The sequence below is a fragment of the Theobroma cacao genome, chromosome 7 (assembly GCF_053813885.1).
Source record: "Theobroma cacao isolate CCN51 chromosome 7, ASM5381388v1, whole genome shotgun sequence".
In the NCBI taxonomy this organism is placed as follows: domain Eukaryota; kingdom Viridiplantae; phylum Streptophyta; class Magnoliopsida; order Malvales; family Malvaceae; genus Theobroma; species Theobroma cacao.
In genome coordinates this window covers 2,489,917-2,514,699 of record NC_142645.1, presented here as the reverse complement: position 1 = coordinate 2,514,699, position 24,783 = coordinate 2,489,917, and the positions used below count along the sequence as shown (strand labels likewise).

Here is a 24,783-nt window from a genome sequence, read left to right as displayed (position 1 = left end):
TTCTCTTTTCAACTATCAAGGGGAAAAGATGCTGATGCAGGGACCAGATTTTAATTCAACAATACTAGGTCACTACATCTTCTACTTGAAATATTTTCAGTTAACTGGATTGGTATAACAGCCACTCTGAACAAGCAGAACCGGAGTCTGCAATTGTGATAAATTGTCCTGACATCACTTGCAAACACTCCAGTAAGAAACTTTTGCAATTTCCATGGCATCAGTTCATAACAGTTTTGCATATACATATGTTCCATGCTGATTGCTGACTTTTTACACTAGTTGAGCCTAATTCCTAGGTGTCAAACAGGCTAAGCAACCAGTTTCTGCTAAGCAAGTTTTTCTTCTATTGTTCATATTTTCTCTAATCAACACCATGCAACCAGGCTCAGATGTCGGATTTTTAAAAGACAGGCAGTTATAAAGGTTGAAGCTTGCAGATGCCTCTGACCCTTTATCCATTAGCACTTACGACTATCCAGTTTGTAAAACTATAAGAAAAGTATGCACTACATAGAAGGAAACACAATCAAACTTTACCTTCATTTCTCACTTGGAAGAAAAAAGAATTAGCATTGTCAGAATTTTACAAGGAACTAACTAATGAGAACAATAAATTTTCTATACACATGGTGCTGCACTCTTATGCCCTCAAAACAATGCAACTAAAGCCTCAAAGCATGCTTCCATCCACAAAAAACCCCGAGGCCCACATCCCTGAACAGAACAGGAATTGCCACATCAGCTCATGGTTCCATAAGTAAAAGTCCTTAGATATTAAAGTACTGCAGTGGCAAAGAAAATGAGGACGATCTGAGCTCCAATATCGCTCTTCAAGGGGCAAAAAGCATCTTGCAACACACTGTTTGAAGCCAAAATTTACATCTGTCTGAGCCAGAGCCACTATCTATTTGGCAGCATACCAATTTTGAGCACACTTGGCATCAACAGCTAGGTCAACTTTAAGAATGTTCTTTCCTTCTTCAAAGGGTTTTGACATGCACTCAACAACAATTGCCTTTGCAGTCTCAGCTGACTCACTTGGTCCTTCCAAGATTACTTCATCATGAACCTGTTTTCTGAAGGATGTTATTTCCAGAGAAATTGCAGGACAACGACTTTTTAAAGAGCCACATCAAAACAGTAGCTCGTGAAATGAATTTGTGAAGGCTGTACAGGACAGAATAGTGACTAAAAATTGGGAAATGCTTATATTGGTTGAAGAGAACATGTGCATATTTGAAAATTAATACACATCAACCAATGCACAGGTAAACATCAGTGTCAGGTTCTTAAGAAGAATCTAAGCCTTCCTACATGCTATTGAGCAAAGATTATGCTTCAGTCAAACAAAAATCTTCTGAAGGAAACATCCAAACAACCAATAAAATGGTAATAATAATTACTATTTTGAGAGGTGAATATGTGTACATGAAAAGACAATCTGTTTAAAAAATTTTGGAAGCAACAGAATGCAAAGTCTCTGTAGTGAAATCATAAGCCCATTGTTGTCCGATTTTTGAGAATATATTAAAGGTGGAAAAGAAGTGACTTTGCATTCCAGTAAGAACACATCAGACAGCACAAACAAACTTATATAATGGTTTTGAAACCACTAGTTATCTAAAACCAAGGTAGATCACTGCAATGAGAGAGATCACCCGAAAATAAAGATAATGTAAAAGGCATAACCTGTAAAAGAAGCCTCCACCCAAGCTCCTTTAGACGTTCATTCTTTGATATTTGTAACATGGCGCACATTGCAACATCAGCAGCACTGCCCTGAAACACTCATCTAGATGAGAGAGAGAGAGAGAGAGAGAGAGAGAGAGAGAGAGAGAGAGAGAGACAGAGCGAGAGAGAGTTCATGAGAAAGAAAAGAAAACCTGGACTGGAGTATTGATAGCAGCCCGTTCAATATGACCTTTTTGAGCACGTGTAGCATGAGCATATGATGGGAAGAGGCGAGCCCTTCCAAGCAATGTTTTAACACGCCTGAGTTTCTGAGCTTCATATTTACGCTGTTTCTGCCACTCGAGCACTTCTTGTCTTTCTTTATACCAGAGATCAACTGTGTTCTTTGCTTCTTCTACAGAAACCTGAGAGAGGTGCAATCATCATTACCTTGAAGGCTTAATGAATTTTAACTGTTCTTTTAGGTTCCAAGGCTACCTTCCAATCCTTAGCAAGCCCCACAGGAGTTTTTCCATAAGCAATGGAAAAGTTGAGCATTTTAGCTTTTCTTCTTTCAGAAGTAAAGGCATCCTGAAAAAAACAATTTTCAACCCAGTTAGATTCAGCAATCAAAATCAATCTTAAATACAACAATACTTAGGTAATAATATCCCAAGGTCTGCACATTTTATACTAGCCACTCCAAAATCAATTTCCTGTTTCCCTAACATATTTTATTTTCATATATGAATATGCTGAGAAAATCAGTAAGAATGACAAACAATTTCAAAGCAAAACATCAGATACTTGTAACTTTCAAATAGCAAAAGCAACTTTAGGTCATACTTTAATCACAGTCACAGATATGGCAAGACATCTCAGGGTAAAGGTTAGAAGTTCAATATGTTTAAATAATGTTTTGGACAATTTCTAGCCCAACCCTTGTCATGAGATCATCATCTTTCTATACATCTTAGTCATGCAAAGTTAGAAAATTGATCCCTCTGTTCGTTAAGCAATAGCAGCAGGAGTTTTAGTAATGCCAAAGGCTTTGGTTTAAAAAAAATATCAGATTCTTAGGCAGGATAGGGCACGAGAAGTGCTATCAAGTAACTTCCATTTCTCTAGGATATCTCTGTCTGTAATCTATGTACTATTAACAGATCCAGAAGATTCCACCAAGCCAGGATGGTATATTTCTTACAACCTAGCTTGGAGGAAAACAGAAATTGCTGGTGACAAATAAAAGTCCTCAAACTGGTTTCTCTTTCTACCATTTCAGTGAATACTCAACGAAATTTGATTACAGATTTACTATACCTTTAAAAGTGGAACTGGTGGCTTCTCTTCACCGGGTTGAGGATGCCACTCAAGAAGAACTTGCCTCTTTTCAACAGCTTCACGGATATGAGAGTACATGTTCATTGCAGTCCTTGAATGGAAATCTCCACCAGCTTTGAAGGCATCCAACATGCTTTTACAGTCAGCCAAATGGGCAAGAATCCTAAGTTCCAACTGTAATATAAATTCAGATTTCAATCAATACATGAAATATAATGACAAAGGAAGACAGTTCAATCAACTTACCTGCCCATAATCTGCAACAATGAGGGAATTTCCAGGGGCAGCTACAAAGGCCTGACGTATCTTATAGCGGTCCTTCTCTAGTGCAGGTTGATTCTTGATTAAAAAATACAAAAAAAAAATTTAATATCATAAAGCTCCCATCCAAATATGGCTGGCAACAGAAGGATATGCAGAGGAATAACAAAATTATCTATTTCCTTCATGCCTCATCAACCATGCTTGTGTGGTAGAAAACTAGAACTATCTTGTGATATGAATATTTCAGGCTATGGACATCGAAATTAGAAGCTTTCTTGCCAACAGGGCTTTAATGACATTCTATATAACAAAAAACATGGAGTATTTCATCTCAAGGAAATTTTGGTCTTCGCTATCCGAGTGACATAGAATTATAGGCATCTAAAGAACCTTGAGGTTCTAATTATTCAAATGCTTGCTAAAATAATGGTAGAGAAAAAATTAAAAGAAAAATGAACCTGCAAATTTGGTCTCCTGGCAGATAAGCGCCCAGTTTCCGTATTGATATTCAAAGAACAATGAACATGCCCACTCTTGCCTGATACATTACTCCCCTGTGGTTAAGACAGATCATTCTCATTATAAACCATTCCAAGAATTTGAAGGTACAAAATTAATCAAGAGCAAGGCCATTATGATGAAGTTAAGGAAAAATTATAACAATGCCTTGTTGATTTTTATGACTATATTCAAACAATGAGAGGAGTTGCCCTTCAAAAAACACAAGCTTTTAAACAAATTTCTACTTTTCTTCTTAGCCAAACAATTATCAACAAAGAAGTACTGCAGATACAAGACCACTTAGCACGTATGTTTGAGTTTCGAAACTTTCTTTATAGTTGCATACCCTTTTGGTTTTAGCCCTTTGCTATGTACATAATTTTACAAATTCATTATCCAGCAGTGTCAACCAGTTTGCATGATCAAATATCAAACCATCATTTCTATAGCTTCTTCTTTGAATGATGGGTTATAACTGACAGGAAAAGACACGGTGTCAATCATGCTGTCACCTTATAATAATATTCCTGGAGATAATACAGCATAGTTTGGTCATATGCACAGCTCTCATCATTCAATAGAAAGTTTGACCAATAAGCCCTAGCATAAGTTCTCATTGAAAAAGAAAATATCCAAACATGATACTAGGGAGGAAAAGTAAGCCAGGCTGAGTGGTAAACTGTGAAAGCAGATCAACATGTATGACCAATTAAATGAGACATCAAAATCACCTGCAAGGGGAGAATGAAATTGGATATTAGAGAGTCAATAGAGCAAACTTCACACAATGAAGCAATTGCATGGCATGCCTCCCTTCCTTTTTCCTCATCCCCAAATGCTGCAAAAGCGGTTCCATACGCAGATGTATCAACATCAGTCACCATTTCAGGACAATTGTTGATATCACCATCATTAGTATCATCTGTGAAATCATATTCTGCAGAAACCTTCCCAGCTAAGGTCTTCAAAGCATTACCACTAACTGAGGGCCAACCAGTGGCAGTGTACACCTCAGCAGGGAGCTCAACACCAAGGCTATGCAGCTTAATACTGCGAAACTTAGTGGGAACCTTTTTGCCTTCTTCAATCACTTTATCAACATTGGGAACTTTGAAAGTTTTCTGAACAGGTAGACTCTCATTTGGATCCTTACTGTAACAAGAATTAATCAAGTTAATTATCAAGAACTTTACTATCAAAATTTTCAACATTCTCTCTCTCTCTCTCTCACACACACACACTTCTTTTGGGAAAGAAGAGTGATTGTTGATTTCTTGATGGTAAGAACACTTCCATAAATTACAGGAAATGAATATTCATAAGAAACATCAAGTTCTGCACTGCCCCCATGCAACCAGCAATGACAGTCCCAGCACTTAACAGCAAGAAAATTTGAGAGATTATCAAAATCAGAAATTCAATTATGATATTAACTATATTTCTGGTCTAGGGAATGGCCATAAAATATATCTTGCCCACTTATTTCGGATAGAGTTAATTACAAATTTGGCACCCAAATGATAGTGAAATGTATCAATCAGTACCTAAAGAAAAAAAAATGTACAATTTGCACCCTGAACTTTCAAATAGTGTACCATGTTAACTCAAACTCTAACACCGTTAACTTAGCTTGCCTATGTCGCATTTGACTGGTATAGTTACACCATGTATATGTCATGTGTTGAATAAAAATGGTAAATATTTTCTGAAAATTCCACATGGATGCCATATGGTATCCAACAATTGACCAATCTTGTATGAGATTTTACTGTCCAAGTCAAAGATTTGCAATTTTATAACTAACGTTAAATAAGATATTGATGGTTCCATGTGGTGTACACATGACATGATAATATTGGTCAAACCCACATATATAGGCAGGTTGTTTTAGTGGCATTAGAATTTGTGTTAAATGGTACATGATTTGAAAGATCAAGGTGCAAATTATAATTTTTTTCTTCAAGTACCAATTCATACAATTTTGCCAAAGTTCAGGAACCAAACATGTAATTAACTCTTTTGAAATAAAATGCCTAAATTTCAATGCTATGCACTAATCAATGTTGATGGGAAACAAATGTTCTTGTACATTAAACATGCAATTGGTACCTGTTAACAATGCCACCATAAAGAAGCTGGCGGAGCTGAGTATCACTTCCCACATTCATATATTTGGCATCATCACAATATCTAGATGCCCAGGTGCGAAACCTATTAGCAGCAATTTCTTGCTCTGCTTTAGCCACCTTCTCTAACTGAGCAAGATAAATCCGATCAACCAACATACCCTCACGTTCCAGGTTAACAAGAAGCTCACCAAATGGTTGCCAGTACTCTTCGTAGAAGTGGTACATGGACTTCCCAGAAACTGGTTTACCATCAAATACCCAAGACATGCTTGATAGTTTGCTTTTCAAGCTCTCATAAAGTCTCAGTGTGCTTATTGCATCTAAGGCAGAATAAGAAATCCATAATTTGCGTTCTTCCCGTTGTAGCTCTTCAACAGGAGCAATGGTGATCATTTTTCCCTCAGATCCATCTTTTTTCAATTTTTTCTTGCCAAAAATGGTTTTCATTGATATTTTACCAATTAATTCATTTTCTTCTTTGCGCCATTTAGTCCTGTTCATAACATTTTTATCACCTGTAAGCGCTTCAAGCGAATAACCACCTGCTGTTCGTCTTGATGAGTCCCACAACCGTGCCATATGCATTGTGTCAGCATGAAATCCAGAAACCTCCAGCCCATAGTTCCTAATGACATGATTATCAAAGCTATAATTGTGCCACACCTATAGAAAGCCCAGGTGAATATATCAATATCAAGTTTACTTCAGGACTAAGGATTATCAAGTGCTCCAATGGACCATGCAATATTTAGCAAATCAAAAAGTGCAGCAGATCAGGAGAAATACAAGGAAGGAAGACAAAGGAGTGAGTGCAAGGCCTACTACACCTTTTTGATAGATTGATCTTTGAAAAACAGCTCAAATTCCTTTAGAAGAGCCCTGCCACCACCATCCAGAACATCTACCCAGATACAGGTCTTCCCATTTCCAAAATCTGCATTTTCTCCAGAATAAATACTGAAACATGTTATCTCACCATGATCAACAGGAGTCTCTTGCTTCACATCAATCTTAGACACCTGCAAAGACTCTATCATCAGCAAATAGACAGGAGCTCATTTACATGCAAACTGGGTAGTGCATGGAGCAAATGCATGCAAACTACAACATGCAGCATGCACACAGCACATATATAAGAAAATAGTAAAAAGAATGTATATTAAGCATAACTTACCTCAGTATCACATGCATGAACAAGATGACTGTATTGAGTTGTAAGCATCTTAACAACTTCCCCTGCAACAGAGATATTATCTACAACAAGAACCTGGTCATAAATCCTAGCAAGCCGCTTGCTGATATCTTCTTGAGAAACTACTTTAGCTTCTTCAGTGCTGGCAACCCCAACTTCATTGGCATGGTCCCTTCTGGTTTCATTAGGATTCATATGTCCTGTGTCTTGGTTGGCATCTGAAACCGTCCCTTTCAACGAGCCATTACTTGAAACTTCAGTTTTAGTTGAACCTTTTAACTGCTTGGAACCATTTATTCTATTGGCAGATATATTTTTGGCTCTAGAAATTTGTTTATTGTTAGTTGGATGGTCTGGACAATGGCTCTCAGACAGAAAATTACTATCTCCACTGTTTCCAATCTCTTTATTGTCATCCAAGACCAGCCCTGGCAACGATCCATTATTTAAAACTTCAGTCGAACTTGAACCTTTTAGCTGCTTGGAACCATTTATTCCACCAGTAGCTATATTGTTGAATCTGGACATTTGTTTAGCACTGGTTGGCTGGGGTGGACAACAACCCTCAGAAAGAGATTTATTTTTTCCACTATTTCTAGAAACTAATTCTTCTTTATTATTTGTTTTAAATAATGAGCCAGTAAGCTTCAGATTCAAGTTGTGTTGGTCACTGGAATAAGAACTACTACCTTTAAAGCTCTCTTTTGACATCTCCTTATATTCCTTTATCCTGCGAGCTTCTTTCTCCCATGAACGCTCAGTGCTGGGTATGCTAGTTTTTTTTGAAGTAAAGGTAAAAGCATTAGCTCGAAATGATGTCACCCTAGACTTTTGAAAACTTGCTGGGCTTTCATTGTTTCTCTGGTCCACACTCACTCCTTTGCACTTCTTAGCAGAAAAATACTGATCCGGGTCAGGGTGGACCATCCTAGCATATTTAGAAGCAGCTACCTTAAGTCTCATACCTTTGGGATGATAGCAACAGCTGGAACTACTTGACATGGTTGCATTAAGAAAAGCACATTGAACACTCTGCATTGTGCACATTTCTCGCCTACAATGTAAAGAAAAGCAAACAAGGGCAGAAAGACCAATTAATTTGAATGAAGAATTTCTTCAGGCATGCTAGCTATGAAAAAGTATACAACAACAAGAAAAAGATTCCAGATTTCATGCAAAGTCCAAATTGCACTGAGTTCAGCAGTATCAAATCAACCAAACAACAATACTTTCCTTGGCTCCACTTTATTTGCATTTCCTTAAAGAAACTTACATCCTTGAGACTCAGGCACTACCACATTTCCATTCCAATTTCTCATCCATCTCTTCTCTTCTCCCACATTTTTCCACCACATTCTATCATAAAACTCAAAATTCTCTAAAACAGGCAAACAGCAACTAATGAGAGAAAGGTCCCCTCCCACGTGAAAAGGAAAATGGATATCAATAATATGAGGAAATAACAGATAAAAAAGGCCGAAAACAACAGAAATACATGGCAGAAAACAGGAAAAAAGGGAACTTTTTCCAGTATAAACCCCAAAAACCCTCAAAAACAGGCAACAGCAGCTAATGACAGAACAAAACAAAAAACAAAAAAAGAAGGATATGTTCTTTAAAAGGAAAAATGGGTATCAGATACTCTAAGAAACCGGATAAAAAACCCCAAAAATAACACACAAACAAGAAAGAGAAGAAGTTAAAGAGCGAAACCTGTGCAAGGCTCTAGAAGCCAAAAAGAAGTGCTTAGATGACGAAGGAGAAGAAGAAGGCCAAGGACAAGACCGGGAAAACCAAGAAGAAGAAGGGCAAAACGGTCTACCCAAAGGGGTAGTAGTAGCAGCAGTTTGGGAAGTAGAAACAACCCCCATAGCAGCCATGAAGTCCGCAAGTCGGGCTAGCTTGCCGCTAGTGTTGTTTACTACACAAGGCGCCGTTTTTGCTTGCTGTTTATGTTGTTGGTATTCTGGGGTGGCAAAGAAGGTAAATTTCTGGGTCTTGGAGGGGCAAGTCCTTTGGTGGGTCTTTCACAAGTTGGACTGTGACCGTGAAAGTAGCAGAGCAGACGCCATGAAGACAGAGAAAGAGCAGAAGTGGGAAAAAGAGGGAAAGGAGCTGAAAATGCCTAAAACCCTTCTTTTACTTTTACAGAGTAAATAAAACCCTCCATAGCCCAGCTCCAACACTAATATTAACTGACCATAGGAATTTGGAACATTTATTTTTTATTTTATGGCTGGCAAATATTTGTCCTTTTTTCCATTTTTATTTTATTTTTGTTGAATTGGGGGTTAGAATATAGAGATATTGCATATGTGCCATTATTATTTGGGTAAGTTTTTTCTAAAAAATGAAAAAAAATTGTAAAAATATTTGAAGATTCATTTTTTTTTCATAAATTAAATTAAATTTTATTTTTTTTGGATTATTATTCTATAAACCGATGTTCTAAATTTAAGAGTTTATTTTATGTATTGAACTCAGTTTAGAGTTAAAAAAATAGAACAAAATATAAAAAAAAAACTTCTAAACTATTTATTTTTGTAAGCATTTCTAAGGAAATGAGAAGGTCAGTGCAATATCTTTCACCAATGAAAATGGCTGATGGATTGGATTCAAACATTGACAAGAAGGTAAGGTTTACATGTATACATATACACATATGAAGCTGCTTATCATGCTAAAGTTTTACCTGATACAAAAATGAAGGACACAAGTTTCACAAATTCTTACCAAATTAAACCCAAAAAAAAGGAGCAGAAAAACTAAGTTTAGTTAACGGGAATGAGGTTGGTTTGCACCATTGCAGCCTTGGGGGCAGTAAATTGGTAAAGCTTCCTTCGGAGAGGCCACAACTGTGAACCCCATCAGCACTAGCAGAGCAGAACCAGAAGGGATTGGGAAAAATGAAGATTTTGGTTCACTCCATGGGAGTGCAGGCCAGCTGCAACATGATATGGAAGAGTTTGATGAGCTCCATTAGCTTTTTTTTTTTCTCTCTGTTACCCTCTTCTTGTACCTTCATTTATTGTGAGGTTTTTTTCTACATCTCTCCATCGCTATGCCTACATGGAGAAACTGATTCTTATCTGTCAACTGTTTCCTCCTTCTTCTGCACCCTTGTTTGCTGTTACTTCTTCTGGACCCTTGTTTGCAGTTAAGTACTCGAGAGCTGTTACCACATCACTCATCAAAGGCCTGACAGCTGCTTCTTCCTGCAGACACATTGCTGCAACTGCAAGTGCCTGGTGGAGACCCTTAACGGGATAATCCTCTTCAAGCAATGGATCAGCCATTAATGTAAAATTCCTTCTGTCTTTGAATAAGGGTGTTGCCTGCAAAAGAGGGTTATAAGTTAGTGTTTAAGGAAACTTTTGCTATATTAGTGCTTGCAGATTAAATCAAAAGAAGAGATAGAGTTTCATGCTTGTAGATGTCCACGATTGTTGGGATGAATAAAACGATCCAAACTTACCCAAGTGACAAGATTCTGTTCTTCTGTTGGTCTTGAGTTGTCTATAACTCTTCTTCCTGTGATTATCTCCAAAAACACTACTCCAAAGCTGTAAACATCGGATTTTGTTGTCAACTGGCCTGTCAGTGCATACTCAGGTGCACAGTAACCATAGGTTCCCATAACCCTGGTGGATACATGTGACTTATCTCCAGTTGGACCAAGCTTTGCAAGTCCAAAATCCGAGAGCTTTGGATTGAAGTCCTGGTCAAGTAATATGTTTGATGCTTTAAAGTCGCGGTATATCACTGGGGGATCAGCCGTTTCATGCAAGTATTCAAGGCCTTTAGCAGCACCTACTGCAATTTTCATCCTGGTATTCCAATCCAATGGCTTCTTGTCTGGAGGTAAATCTAAAAGACAGAGTTACTAACAACTGAGTCTGTTCAACAGAACAAAATCTTAAAATACAAATGGAAAAGGAAAAAGTTCAAAAGACCGAGTTCTGGATCACATTATCTAAGTCTGAAGTGGTGTTGCTAGTGTTATATCAATAATGCAAAACAACTTAAATGTTAAACATACCTAGAAGGTGATCCTCCAAGGAGCCATTAGCCATGTATTCATAGACCAGAATCCTTTGATCCGCATCAGCGCAATATCCAACCAAATTTACAAGGTTAGGATGGTGAAGTAGACTCAACATCAAAACCTCAACCAGGAATTCTCTGTTTCCTTGATATCCATTCCTGTCAAGTTGCTTGACAGCAACTACCTGAGTATGATGGAACAACAATATGAAAATTACCAACTAAATATCATGCAAATTATATATGTTTTTGTTGATACTACAATTCTTTCCTTCCAACTCTTTCTAATGTAAAGGTAAAAAGAAATAAGATTTCAAAATGGTACTTGATCTGGATTTTCAACATGCCCTTTGTAGACCTTCCCAAACCCTCCTTCACCAAGCTGATTCTCAGGGTTGAAGTTTTCAGTGGCGGTGCATAACTCAGGATAATTAAAAACCTTAGCAGTTATATTGCCTTTACCCATTTTTGTTATTTCTTGGGTAATATATCTCTTTCTGCTGCTATCTGCCAAAACAAAGAAAAGAATTGTTCAGACATGAATCTATCACCTGGACTTTTCAGCCAAAAACAGAATGGTTACAGAAACAACATAATGCTTATTGCAACATTATCAAAGTCTTTGTCAAGATGATATGGGACCTCAACAGGGTGACCACGAATATTGAAATGAAGCTGAACATGGCTTGACAATAGTTCATATATATATATTAAATGCTGAATTCATCCATTGGATTGTTTTCATGATTTCAATTGAAATAATAAGCAGATAAATCTTTAAAATAACAATATTTTTGCATATACCGTGCATGTATTGAGATTGAGATTTGAATAAAAAAAAGGGTCAGCAACTATGCCAAAATATGTTCCTCTATTACAAGCTGATGGCTGACAAAACAAGGATATTTCGGATTCAGTCAGGGTTTTGTGGAATGAAAGATGATCTATAGGGTAAAAATGTTTTACCACTTTTGAAGGAAATGTTGGCAAATGAAGCCAGAGTTTTGGTGTCATGGTATTTCTTGATGCTCTTCTTTAATGACCTTCTGGTTAGTCTCTCTTCTGACATGCAACATGAAAAACAGTTCATCTTGGTCTCCCTTTACAACCTCAGGCCAGCCACCAAATTCTTGAACCAAAGTTTTAGTAGTAGTCTCAAGTATAAAGAACATTGACAGCTGAGCCCCGGCAAACCTTACCCCTGAAGGAAACCAAACTCTATCTGGTCCTCCAGGAGGGCACAAGGAAAATTTTCTCATAATGATTGTTTTGCTTCTTCTCTGTCCGAATCCATTGAGCTCAGATAGCCAAAAATGACTTGGTCAGATTTGCTAAATATGGAAGCAGACAGATATTCTCGCCATTTCTTAACTACCTCTCTCATTATCAGAAATTTCTCAAGTCAAAATGGTTTTCTGTTATGAGCTTTTCTTTCCTTGTCTTCCATTCCACTAATTTCTTTTCTTCCACTTGTCAGGTCAACCTGTCCCAAAATTTTCTTTATCTGGACCTGACTTAGGCAAGTGCCAAGTGTCCATTTTAAACAAATTTAGTTTGGCTCAACTTGTCTAACCATTCTGCTTTGTAGATTGTGATGTCCTATAAATTAAGTGACGATCATGGTTCAAGCCTTGAAGTGTCTAGAAATATGGATTGACGATGTGATCCAAAAAACTGTTATTGAAGAGATATAAGTTTCCTTTCCTTGATTATGTCGATTGAATGCTGTTTTCAGTTTTACCAGTTCGGGTTGTATGTAAGCTGGTTGAGGCCTTACCAACATATCCAATTGCATTTGGTATGGCATTGACTGTTTGATTATTTTTTAGGCAGTAGATAACATATCTAATTGCATCTGACATCATGCTTCTTGAGAATGGGAGGCTGCTTTTGCTTCTTCTTTTAGAGTACTTCCTACATATGCTAATAAGCAAGAAATTGTTGTAAATCCGAACTGCTATCTTCTGTCTTCCTGGAATCCTGCTTCAACACATTCTTTTACCATCTGTTTCATATAACCAAAATCAAGCTCTAAAGAAAACTGAGACACCTCTCTGCAACAAAAGGAGGCAGCACAGAAGATTTCATGATAATACTATCCAACATTGTAACTTAATTTCAATAAAATTCATAATACTGTTAAAGAACATCATGTGAAACTCGAGTGTGGAATTTGATTTACATAAAACTAAATTAACAAGAGAGACAATCAAGTTTTACCATATGTAATCAATTATAGAAGCTGAGAGATGCATTCTATCTCATTCAGACATCTAGAGGAGCCCAGCTGACCAAATACTTCTCTGCAAATTAATCAGGGGTTAATGTTTTCCTCTGAAACCTTATATTAAACACCTATGCAAAATATATACTGAATCGAGTATATAGTTAGGCTCTGGCCCAGGTTCTGTTTAGCTGTCTTCTTTGATTGGATTCCTTTCAAACTTGCCTGCTGCTTTTAGCTCAGCAACTACTCTCTCTATCCTAGCAACCCGAGCTTCAAGTCTGGATGCTATCATGTTGAGTGTGGTGATATTGCTTTCACCATACCTGCTGATGTTCTCGTTATTAAATGATGGTAACCCAATTTCACTCTCATTTGCCCCTCCCCTTACTCTTGCTGATCCTTCATTCTGAGCCTTGACATGTATAACCTCTTGTATTGGTACCAAGGACAACTCCATCTTTGCAAATCCTCCATTATGTGCCATTGAAGGTGAGTGAAATTGAACATTAACCAGAGAGCATTTATCACGACCAAGTGGTCTAGTAGTGACACTAGCTTTCTTGCTAGACACCTCAAAAGCTTCAGGTTTTACTTCCTCAACAAAAGGCTCAAATTTCACCTTGTTCAGTTTGGGGGGAAAACCAGGAGGAACACTGGCATCATTTTCCCCCTTTTTTGCTTTCACCCATGGTATTCGTTCTGGCCTCTTCCTTGAACTCCTTTTTCTTCTCACAATACCCTTCATCACATCCTGGTAAACAACCATTGACAGCTTCTTCCACCACTCCAAGTACCGGATGGTAACCTCAGACTTAAAGAAACGAGATGGGATATACAATTTTCTATCGTTGATTGGTCTCAGGTAATTGTTCCAAGCAATTTCTGGAGTCTCATTGAACCGAGCAACGTGACAAGGTATATCTTGATCAATTCCGAACTGCATTGCTACTCGATGTGGCAGGTACTGCTGTACACATCCTGATCCTAATCCAACTAACTCAGAAGGCCTCAAACATAAAGCAAAAGATAATAATTCTTTACTCAAGCTTTGATCAATTGAAATCCACTCTTCTTTCTCCTTGTAAAATTCATGAAACTGCCAGTAATTAACAACTTTAGCATAAGGCCTCCAATTAAAAGTCTCACCCGCTGAGTCCAAAACCATCCTCACATTCTCAACTTTCACAATTTTTACATTGCTCCATCTAGCTGATCTGGGTTCAAAGTTGTGGATCACATTAGGCTTTGGCTGCAATGCTGGGAACCTTTCCCACGCCCAAAGTTGAACCAACTGCATTGGTGACCATAGTGTAATGGCTAACACACAATCATCAACCTCACCACCCTTAAATTTAGTTGAACCAACAATGGTTTCTTTCAACAAAGTCAAGTCCCTATAGATTCTGGCCAAAACGGCTGGTCCTAGTGCCATAGCTTCCCCCCTAGCTAAACGGCATGCAATTGGAAAGATGCTCTTCCTAATTATTCCATCAATATTTTGGAAAACAAACCTTGATAACCACAATGAAAGTAATGCTTCATGCTCAATATCTCTCCCACTTCCCATGAAAATCTTTATCCACTCTGTTTGCCTGACCCTTCTAGCTGCTCGATCCCTTTGAATTTTCCTGCATTCTTCAAGAAGTTTGTCTTCAACTTCCTTGAGTTCTTGGCTGTCACCAGGGAATGTAACAGGGAAGCCTATAACAGAATAACCTCCCAAAACCATCACATCCTCTAAAGATATTGTTGCTTCACCCCAGGGAAAGATGAAAGTGTTAATCTCAGGATTCCATTTTTCTGCCAAACCAATTACCAAATCATCATATTTTTTTATTAAGCAAGTTGAACTCATTATTGCTTCAAAGATACCAGCCTTTTTCCAAACACGTTGATACTTGGGACGCAGGATATCAACCCAAAAAAGCCAGCTTTTCATTGGGGTTCTCAAGCCATTAAAGCAGACCTTTAGAGGCCAGTTTTTAGGCTCAAAAGTGTGAGGTAGAAAGGAACCAGAGAGGGAAAAATGGTTTGGGATTGGTTCATCCATGGAAGATAAAGTTGGTTTGAGGAAATGGGCTGTTCTCGAATTTGGTTTTCCATCAGAAAAAGGTGAAACCATGAGCTCTTCTCTTTCTTCAACTGTGGTTTCCTCTGCTGTTGGTTCCTCCATTTTTTGTGTATCAAAGGATTCTCACTGGATATGGACTCACTTTATAGAAGAAAGTACTAGCAAACAAGAAACCCTTGTATCACACTTTTCTCCCCATTGAACACCAAGTTTTCTGTTTGTTTACGAAGAGAAAGAAGGCTCTACTAAAACAAAATTATTTGTGGTAAAATCACTTCTCTTTTTGTTGGCTATTTGAGAAAATGGGAGTAAACCAATCCTCTCCATGTTTTTGCCATCCTAGGCCGACCTGGGGAGTCACAGATTTTTAACAGCTGGACAGTCATGTACTTAGATTACAGCTACCCTTCTGTTTTAGTTGTTTGTTATCTCAATGATAATTATAAGAAAGAAAAAGAGGAAAAAAAAAAGAAAAAAGGATAGGAAAAGTGAAGGGTATTGAAGCAGTAATGGTACAAACTTTACTGTGGAGGTATGTCGGTGGCCTTACAAGCAAAGATTCCGTGTAAAATTTGTCTAATTCAAAAATGGGAGGCATTTCGGTCACAGAATGTAGAACACCAGTGAAATGCAATACCACAGTGTCAGTTATCAGAGTGGCATTCGGGTAATAAAATCCCTTTGTCCAGGGTATTCTATAAGGAATTCCAGCTTGTAGCTTTGGCAAGTGGCCTTCCTTTCAATTCCTAGAAGAAACAAGAAGAAAGAAAGAAATAGAACCCAACAGCATTGTTATAATGGGAAAATCATAAATCCTGAAAAGGTTGAGATTGGAAAGGTTATGAAAACAGGGAGTGTTATTTTGTTACATAGAAATTTGAGTTAATGACAGGGATTAGTAAAGAATTTTAGGTACTAAGAATAAGTTAGTTAAGAGCATGACTTGTTTTGTTCTGTTATTATTCCTTTACTATATCAAATTCATGGAAATTAGCATTGCATCAGTTTCCCTGCTCTTAATTAATGAATCATTAATAACCAGGATTCAATACTTGTCTTTTTTTTTCCAATTAAAGTTCAGTGCAAATGGCTACACCACATGACAGCTGGATGTCTCAGGAGAGTTTACATTTCAAGTTTAGTTTATCTCTCAACCAGTCAATGGTCACAGAGCAATTTGTCAAGTTAAGATCAGAAATGGTAAAAGAGTTATGGCCGTGGAAACTTAATAGTATTCCAATCTAATGAGAAAGGAAGCCATGCAAATAAAGGAAAAGAAGAATAAATGAAGTTCAATGGTGGGTCTAGTTCCAATATATTCAAGCTAAAAACAAAAACGTTCAGTCTAGGTCATGTGCACCATTTCAATTCTAAAGATCAGTGTTTTTAAAAGAAAAAACTGTTACATAATGCCTCAGCTTTGTTTGTAGTATTTTGTGATGGAATAATAGTGTAATTGATATTAAAGTAGCCTAAGATCTCAACCAGATTGTTAAGAGTAAGTAAGCCAGCAACTAAATTCAGTTCAAGAATTCGATCATCCAGATAGAGAAGGCAAGTGAAAGGACCTTTCTGAGAAAACAGATATGATCATGTTGAAATAAATTTACTCATAAGACTTTTGATTGTATCAAGTAGCAAAGAAAAGAGGGAAGAAGAGAAGAAGTTGGATATTATCAAAGACCATCTAGTCTGACACTTTGTGCTCTTGTGATTTCAGTTTGCATCCTGAATAGAAGCCAAGAACTAGCTGCTGTTATGTAAGATAATATGCAAGTTCCATATGATCCTAGGATTTTGAGAAAGTATATGCAAAAGAGTGGAAGTAGTGAATATGAAGCAAAGAAGGGAAAAGAAATATTCAAGGTGGTTATAACTACACTACTCACTAACTGAGCCAAATTTTCACCCCTAAACTTCAAGGAAATAAGACAGTAAGCAGCTGTATAATTGCACACTGCTTAAAACAGAAATGCTAAATGTGGAAGCAATTCAAACAACTAAACTAAAGTTGCTTGATATAATCAATGAAGTTTTCTTGTTAGAATGCAGCATAGTTTTGTGATTTCCAAAAAGACAGTGGTTGATTCATGAGTCCTGCAGTTTGCAGATGTTGTTCATGACTTACAATGAAATACATAATTGCATTAATTTAATACTATGTCCTCAATTCAGCATGTATAAGAAAGACTTAGTCCACCAATGAGCTCAGAGTAATGTGTCAAGCTAAGATCAGAAATGATAGAGGAATTAAGCAAATAAGGTTAGTGGAGAATCTCACTCTATTTTTTTTTTTTTTGAAAAGTGAATCTCACTCTATTAACTAATCTAATTCTAAAGGAAGAAGCATGTATAAATAAAAGCAAAAATCAGAAGCATAAGGAAAGAGAAACAATAAATTTTCATATAGTGTTCCCCATTGTCTATTGTAAAATAACCTTACATTTCATACTAGCTGTTCAACCTTTCTAGTATAAGTTTCAACTAGGATACTAGCTATGGTCAGAAAAAACTTAGTTCTATTCATGTGCTGCATGTCAATTCTGGGATCAGTTACTTCCAAGAGAAAGTTGTAACCAAATGCATCAGTCTAAGCTGCAAGAACTAACATTAATTAGATAATCTACTGATTCTATGTGCAGTGTATGCAGATAAAACCAAGGTTTTTGTACTACTGTGGTTCAGATGAAATTCCCTTAAATTGATTCTCCAATTTCTTGCGTAATCTTTTTTCCTTCAGCTCAGCAGACAGTTTTTCAAGCCTGCAAATCCGAGCTTCAAGCTCAATTGCTAGTGTTGCAAGATCATGAGTGCTACTGCCTTCTGCTCCATCTTTAAGACTTGGTTTGCTATTGACATCATCTGCCACCACTCCTTTTGATTCTCCTATTGAACTTTCATTTCTTCTAACCTCTGCATCCTGTTTCCCTTCTGATTTGATATTTTTAACATATTTTTTATCTGCAATGAAAGTTGACACATTTTGATTTTCACGAACTGATAATGACAGGACATCAACAGCCAGAGTGCAACCAATCTCGTCACCCTCACCGATATTCTCCAAGATCACATCTTCTTGGTCCTTAACAGAAACTTGTATGCTAACTTGATCTGATTTCATATTTGCTTCTAGCTTTGCAAGTGTTTCAATTTCTTTAGTTGAAGATAACAAACGTTGAGTACCTAGGGGAGACTCATTCTCACCACCCATTACAGTTTTTTCACCATCACGCTTAGCATGCGTCAACAATTCCGTTACTGTTAATTGATCTTCCATGTCCTCCTCCTGAACCAGACCCCCTACTTCCACCCCTCTATCTTCATTTTCCATAGCAGAATCTCCTCTGCTAACTTCTCCACATTTCAAAGGATGATCAGGAGAAAAGAGAATGTAGCACTCGTTCTTCCTTACCGAAGCATCTGGTGATTTTCTTGGACTTCTACGCCTACTAACAAATGCCTTGATAGCATCACCTTGAGCCAGCATTGATTGCTTCCACCAATGTGAGTACTGTGTGGTAATATCTGACTCAAAAAGCCGAGCTGGTATATAGAGCACTGCATCTTGGATTGGCCTGCTGTAATTTCTCCAAGCAATTTCAGGATTTTCGTTGCATCTGGCAATGCATCCTGGAAGATCTTGATCCATTCCAAACTGCATCGCAACCCGATGTGGAAGGTACTGCTCTATGCTTTCTAGTCCAACTAGCTCGCTTTCCCTTAAAAACATAGCAAAGGACTGTATCTCTTCATCCAAATGAAAATCATTCAATATGTACTGTTCCTTGTCACCATAAAACTTTGGCAAAGACCAATTATTATCTGCTATAGCATAAGGCCGCCATTGAAAACCTGTTCCTGCCGAGTCTATGGCCAACTTCATATCACCAGCATTCATCTTAAGCCTATGCCATCTTGCTGCTCTTGGCTCACCAAGTGAGATGGAATTAGGCAGTGGCCGCAGTCTTGGAAATCTTTCCCAAACCCAAAGCTGCACTAACTGAAATGGTGCATAAAGATGAAGCAACTTATTAGTTTGCACAACATTTGAGCTAAAGAACCAACCTTTCAATAGACTCAAGTCCCTATATATGCTAGATAACACTGCTGGTGCAAGGGCAACCCTGGTACCTCTAGCCAAATGAATGGCAATAGGAAAAACATGCTTTCCTATACGTTGAAATGAAACAGAATTAACAAGAACAAAGTTGGATAACCATAAAGAAAGGAATGCTTCATGCTCGAGGTCATGCCCAGTTCCCATGAAATAGTCCATCCATGATTTATGCGAGGCAGCTAAAGATCTTGCTCTTGCAGCTTCTTTGCGCCCTTTAATTAGTTTTTCTTTAACTTCAACCAGTTGTTTAGTCTTCAGAGGGCTTAAAACAGATACACCAAGAACAGAATAACCCCCAGAGACCATCACATCTTCCAAGGTTATTGTTGCTTCACCCCAAGGAAAGATAAAAGTATTAGTATCAAGACACCATTTTTCAGCAAGGCCAAGAACAAGTTCTTTGTGTTGTTTCATATCATATCTGGAACTCATGACTGCCTCATAAATACCAACTTGCTTCCATAAAGCTTGGTACTTGGAATGCATGTTTTGAACCCATCTTTTCCATTTCTCTGTTGGACGTTTCCAGCCTCTGAATAACATTTTCTCTGACAAGTCTTTGAGGTCATATGTAAGGGGCTTGGGGGAGAAACAATCTGAAGGAAGCTCAGAAACGTTTCCATTATTGGAGGTGGCAGCTGGTTTGAGAAAGTGGGCTTTTCTTAGTGTAGGGTATCCACCAGTTGGTGAAACCATGAGCTCTTCCCTCGCTTCAAAAATGGTGTCTGATTGCTTCTCCATTGTTGCTGTTGGAAATTTTCACAAAATCTTTCACAAGGGATAAAAGTTGGTGCCTTTGCTGTAAAAATCACACTTTTTTCCGTTGTAACTCCAAGTCACTATCTTTGGCGATTTTTTTGGCCGGTAAAGCTTCATGTGCAAAGCTGGCATAGTTCTAGTTTTGTGATCCTGCAGCTTTTATTGAGTACTGATTTGCTTAGCTCAGGAAGGAAACAAAATGCAGCCTTTAGAGTTCAGACCTTGGGCCTAATTTTATGTTTACTAGGATGGTTTCTTTATTGTTATAATAATTGGGATAAAACCCCACACATATGACAAAAATATTTAACAAAGATGGGATGGTTTCTGCTAGGGAAATTAAAGAAAGTATCACTGCAGTTCAAAAGGGTATGTTTGACTCCCTGGAATAACAAGTATACCTTGGCACACCATTACAACTCCTCCATGCTTAGGCCTGAAGATAATTTGGATCCATTTGAGGAAATCCTGAAAAGGTTTGGTTTTCTAATATTTTCAACCTTTATACCAATCTGCTAATGGTTTTGTACCATTACACTCAAATGGGACCATATGCAATGCTTGAATCACCAATTGTTCAGTTTCAAATTGCTTCAAGAGAGACAGCTTTATACATCCTAGTCAAATGACTATTTCTTAAAGTAAAATATGGGTTTTGACATTCAGGTTGAAGTTAACTTGCATACTAACTATTTGTTTCCGTAATTTTGCATGTCCTGCCTTTCAGTATGCAAATCTGATCTTAAACTTGTAAAGCAATACTATGGAATCAAATGGTCTAAAAATTAATTCTGAATGTATTCATTTTAATTCTGTGTTACTTTCTAGATATTGAATACTTAACTAACCACCTTGGTTAAAAACATCTGAACAGATAAACAGTCAATATGATTGGATTTGTATATGGAAAGTCGCCTTTGAAGTGGTTATCAGCATCAAATTCACAATTTACTGGCATAATGCAATAACTCAGGTTAATAACCTTAAAATATTTCGAGCTATGCAAATGTTATAGAATATGAAGGTAGTAGGATCTTCTAAAATTTAACCCTTGAATAGTATAAGAGAAAAATTCATTAAATTATCCAGGTTCAAGCATAATAAAACAAGTAAATATTACAAAATGACTATATTAGTTCTAAACAATGAAGTTCAGATTCCACTTCAATAACTTGAGGAGACAAAATGAAATGAGGATAAGAGCTTAGCATGAAGAAGAAAAGTCAGAGAACTGTAAGTTTCTTCTGTTTCTGGTTTTCCTTGTTCTTCATTTTGGGCTTATCCCTGCCAGTTTCTCCAATCTCCTTAGCCTTCCTTCTAATTCTAGTCCAAATTTCAGAAGTGAACCTGAAATCGTACCTTTGATGGTAACATTTTCAGAGTTCTTGTGAAACCCTTCAACCATTCTTGTCTTGCTTTCTTTACCAATACCTTTAAGTGATCCTTCAAATCTTTTCGTCCGTTCAACTCTTGCTCTATGCTCAGTTACATCCAGTGCCTTCCTCCCTTCTTTAACAATCCTCTTAAGTTTTTGGTCAGAACCACCAGCATTCATTTGTCTTTCAGCAGTGCCATCAAGAGGCAGAGTGGTTGCTTTGCTTCTTCCTGCAATTGTGGAGGAGAACTTTCTCTTTCTCAAATTTTAATTAGCTACTATTGAAGTTGGGGAACCAGTGGTTCGATATTGGCAGCATGGTGAAGCTTTATGAAAGCCAGCTCTTTTATTTGGGGTGCCAGAAATATGCTTCAAGCGCTCTGTATCATCATACTCTTTAAATGCCTGTCTCTTGATCTTAGAGGACAATTCAGAATTGACTGAGGCATGGCTCTCTTCGATGTTGTTATCAGCAGAAACTTGAGAAAATGAGTTAGTACTTTTCAAACTACACATTGTTCTCAAACCTTTGGAATTAACTTCGGTCCTTTCCACCCAAACTGGTGGTAATACATGTGGTTCTATCTTCTGGCGCAGTGAGCACATTGGGTAGTAATGCTCATCAGTATAATCCCAAATCATTTGTGTTCTAGTTTTGGCTGCATATTCAGTTGCCAATGAAGAACAACATCCTTCAGTTTTTGTTGAAAGCTTTGATACTAATGTCTTTGGTTTCTTCAAACCAAATTCAATTGAAGGAGGGGACTTTTCCACATTTCTTTTAGCCAGAACTGACTGTGGGCTTCTATTCTGAGTTCTTTTGACATCCCTCAAAGCTGCTTTTCGAGCTGACTTAGATCTAATCCACCAATTGAAGTATCTAACTGATGCACAGGGCTCAAAAGACCTTGGCGGAACAGCAAACCTAGCATTCTCCCATGGCATGCTACAAACAGGGAAGGCAGCAGGAAGATCTTGATCGTATCCAAACTGCATTGCCACCCTGTGTGGCAAATACTCTTCTTTACAATCTAGTCCAACTAACAAAGAGGTATGCAAGCATCTAGCAAAAGACTTTAGGTCCTCATCTGGGTCATTACAATCAAAAGCTAATAATTTAGTCTCCTTGTAGTAGGATGGATAGCCCTAGTTTTTCAAATCAGCAATATATGGCCGCCACCTAAAATTATCTGGCAATCTAAGTACTGATCTAACTAGTGTCAGGCCAATTTTCGCATTCAGTCTATGAAATCAAGCAGCTCTAGGCTCTCCAGGCTTGAGGGTATTGGGAATACCTGGACCAAGAGAAGGAAACCGCTCAAAAGCCCATAATTGCAGAAGTCTCAATGGACCTGAAGCAGTCATTGACATTTCCTCACGAGAAGACATTGCTTGGTTTTTCAACAATGTCAGATTTTTGTAAAGGCTTGCAAGAACTGCTGGGGCAAGTGCCATTCTTGTATTTGAAGACAAATGAATGGCAACTGGAAAAACATGCTTAGCAACAATTTTCTCAGGCAGAGAAGGGAAAACATACCTTGACAGCCAGAGTGACAAGAATGCTACATGTTCATATTCCCTTTCTTCTTCCATGAAATGCTTTATCCAACAACCATGAGTAGCCTTCCTTGACTTGTTTCTTGACATGATCAAACGTTTCCTGTTCAACTCTTCCTCAATCTTCACCGACTTCCCTTCTACAGGTCTTCTGACCGACTCTCCAAGTGTTGAAAACCCTCCAAGAATCATCACATCTTCAAGAGTAACAGTAGCTTCTCCCCATGGAAAAACAAATGTATTAGTTTCAGGACACCAAAACTCAACCAACCCAAGAATCGAATCCTTGTTACACCTGATTTCATATCTAGAACTCATGATGGCATCGCATATGCCTGTCAGGTTCCACAAGGCACCACATTTTCCAGCCATCCTATCAACCCATTCTTCCCAACGTTTTTGAGACACATGCCAGCCTTTTATGTCGACAGTTTCAGGCCACTGTTTAAGGTTTTGAGAGAAGATATCAAACAACAAAGGAGTGTTGGGAACTGTAACAGCTTGTGACACAGTTTGGACACATGGTTTCAGGAACCTGGCAGTTCTCACCAAGGTTTTCCTATCTTTGGGACATATCAATTTTTCATCTCTAGATAGTTGAAAAATCGAATGAGAGTGTTCTTTTGCCATATTTTGAAAACACAAGAAGAGGAAAGAAAAGAGTGTGAAAATGGTGTAAAGATTTGAACAGTCTAGAGGTTTAAAATTTGCCGTAAAACCAAAAACATACCATCCTCTTTCAGCCGTGAAATAAGCCCACTACTTGCTAAACACAACTATTGGATGTTGCTTGTGACTGAGTAACTGAATGTACAGTATTTTAGTTCATTTCCCTGGCAAACTTACCATATAATTAGAGTAATAAAGTTGCCATTAATACACACATTTAACTGCCACCGAACCTGAGAAATGATAATGTACAAAAACAGCTTCATTGGCTCACTGGAAGAAAATTCATGCTTCAATTTGACAACTTTAAGGAAATGGTGAAGCTTAGAGCCAAATATTTTCAGGCCAAAATCATATGTCTAATTGGATACGGAAAATTATATGTAGATTGGACATGATAACTTCTTAGTTTGCCTCTAAGATTTAATTCTGATATGTTGTTAAATGTTAAGCATACTTATCCAAGAAATGGTTTTCACAAGGCCTGTTAGCTAGGCATTGACATTATCCCGAGTATATGGTCCCAATTGCCTTTGACCACCTAACCATTTTCTTTCAACATTCTCTTATTTTTAACTTCTTTTCATTTTCAGGATAAAAATTTGGCTTTGCCGTTTAGGTTAGTGGGCATGATTACCTGCCTGGCTGCCTCAATCAAATTTCCATAGCCATACAGGATAGTGCATCCGCACACATAGGAGAAAGTGGGCAAGAGAGAGGGAGAGCCAGTGACAATGATGGGTATTTTTCTATATAAAAAAAAACTATACCAAATAATGGTTGTTTACTGTCACTTCCTACTTTTTTTTGTCTTTCACCAACCGGAGGCTGGTTTATCAGTAATCAATTAATGGAAGTAAAGA

The 24,783-nt window shown here is 37.7% G+C and overlaps 4 protein-coding genes across 4 annotated transcripts; all 4 read right to left on the bottom strand.

The window, feature by feature from the left end:
* Positions 1-522: 522 nt before the first annotated feature.
* POLGAMMA2 (polymerase gamma 2) lies at positions 523-9,276 on the bottom strand. The gene is made up of 12 exons (XM_007020863.3): positions 8,815-9,276; positions 7,084-8,155; positions 6,737-6,928; positions 5,890-6,572; positions 4,512-4,932; positions 3,738-3,833; positions 3,262-3,354; positions 2,995-3,189; positions 2,173-2,265; positions 1,887-2,099; positions 1,693-1,782; positions 523-1,072 (listed from the first exon to the last, which is right to left on the bottom strand). Exons 1-12 carry the CDS (start codon positions 8,979-8,981, stop codon positions 908-910), a joined length of 3,480 nt encoding a protein of 1,159 aa, XP_007020925.3. The 5' UTR covers positions 8,982-9,276; the 3' UTR covers positions 523-907.
* Positions 9,277-9,988: 712 nt separating this feature from the next.
* LOC18593577 (Protein kinase superfamily protein) lies at positions 9,989-12,442 on the bottom strand. Its single transcript, XM_007020861.3, has 5 exons — positions 12,112-12,442; positions 11,471-11,652; positions 11,141-11,330; positions 10,577-10,968; positions 9,989-10,436 (listed from the first exon to the last, which is right to left on the bottom strand). Exons 1-5 carry the CDS (start codon positions 12,233-12,235, stop codon positions 10,194-10,196), a joined length of 1,131 nt encoding a protein of 376 aa, XP_007020923.3. The 5' UTR covers positions 12,236-12,442; the 3' UTR covers positions 9,989-10,193.
* Positions 12,443-13,012: 570 nt separating this feature from the next.
* Positions 13,013-15,834, bottom strand: LOC18593576 (uncharacterized). Its single transcript, XM_018124186.2, has one exon. The coding sequence runs from the start codon at positions 15,543-15,545 to the stop codon at positions 13,557-13,559; it is 1,989 nt and encodes a 662-aa protein (XP_017979675.2). The 5' UTR covers positions 15,546-15,834; the 3' UTR covers positions 13,013-13,556.
* Positions 15,835-18,114: 2,280 nt separating this feature from the next.
* LOC18593575 (uncharacterized) lies at positions 18,115-20,301 on the bottom strand. The gene is made up of 2 exons (XM_088808227.1): positions 18,495-20,301; positions 18,115-18,374 (listed from the first exon to the last, which is right to left on the bottom strand). The coding sequence occupies exons 1-2, from the start codon at positions 20,299-20,301 to the stop codon at positions 18,115-18,117; spliced, it is 2,067 nt and encodes a 688-aa protein (XP_088664353.1).
* Positions 20,302-24,783: the final 4,482 nt, after the last annotated feature.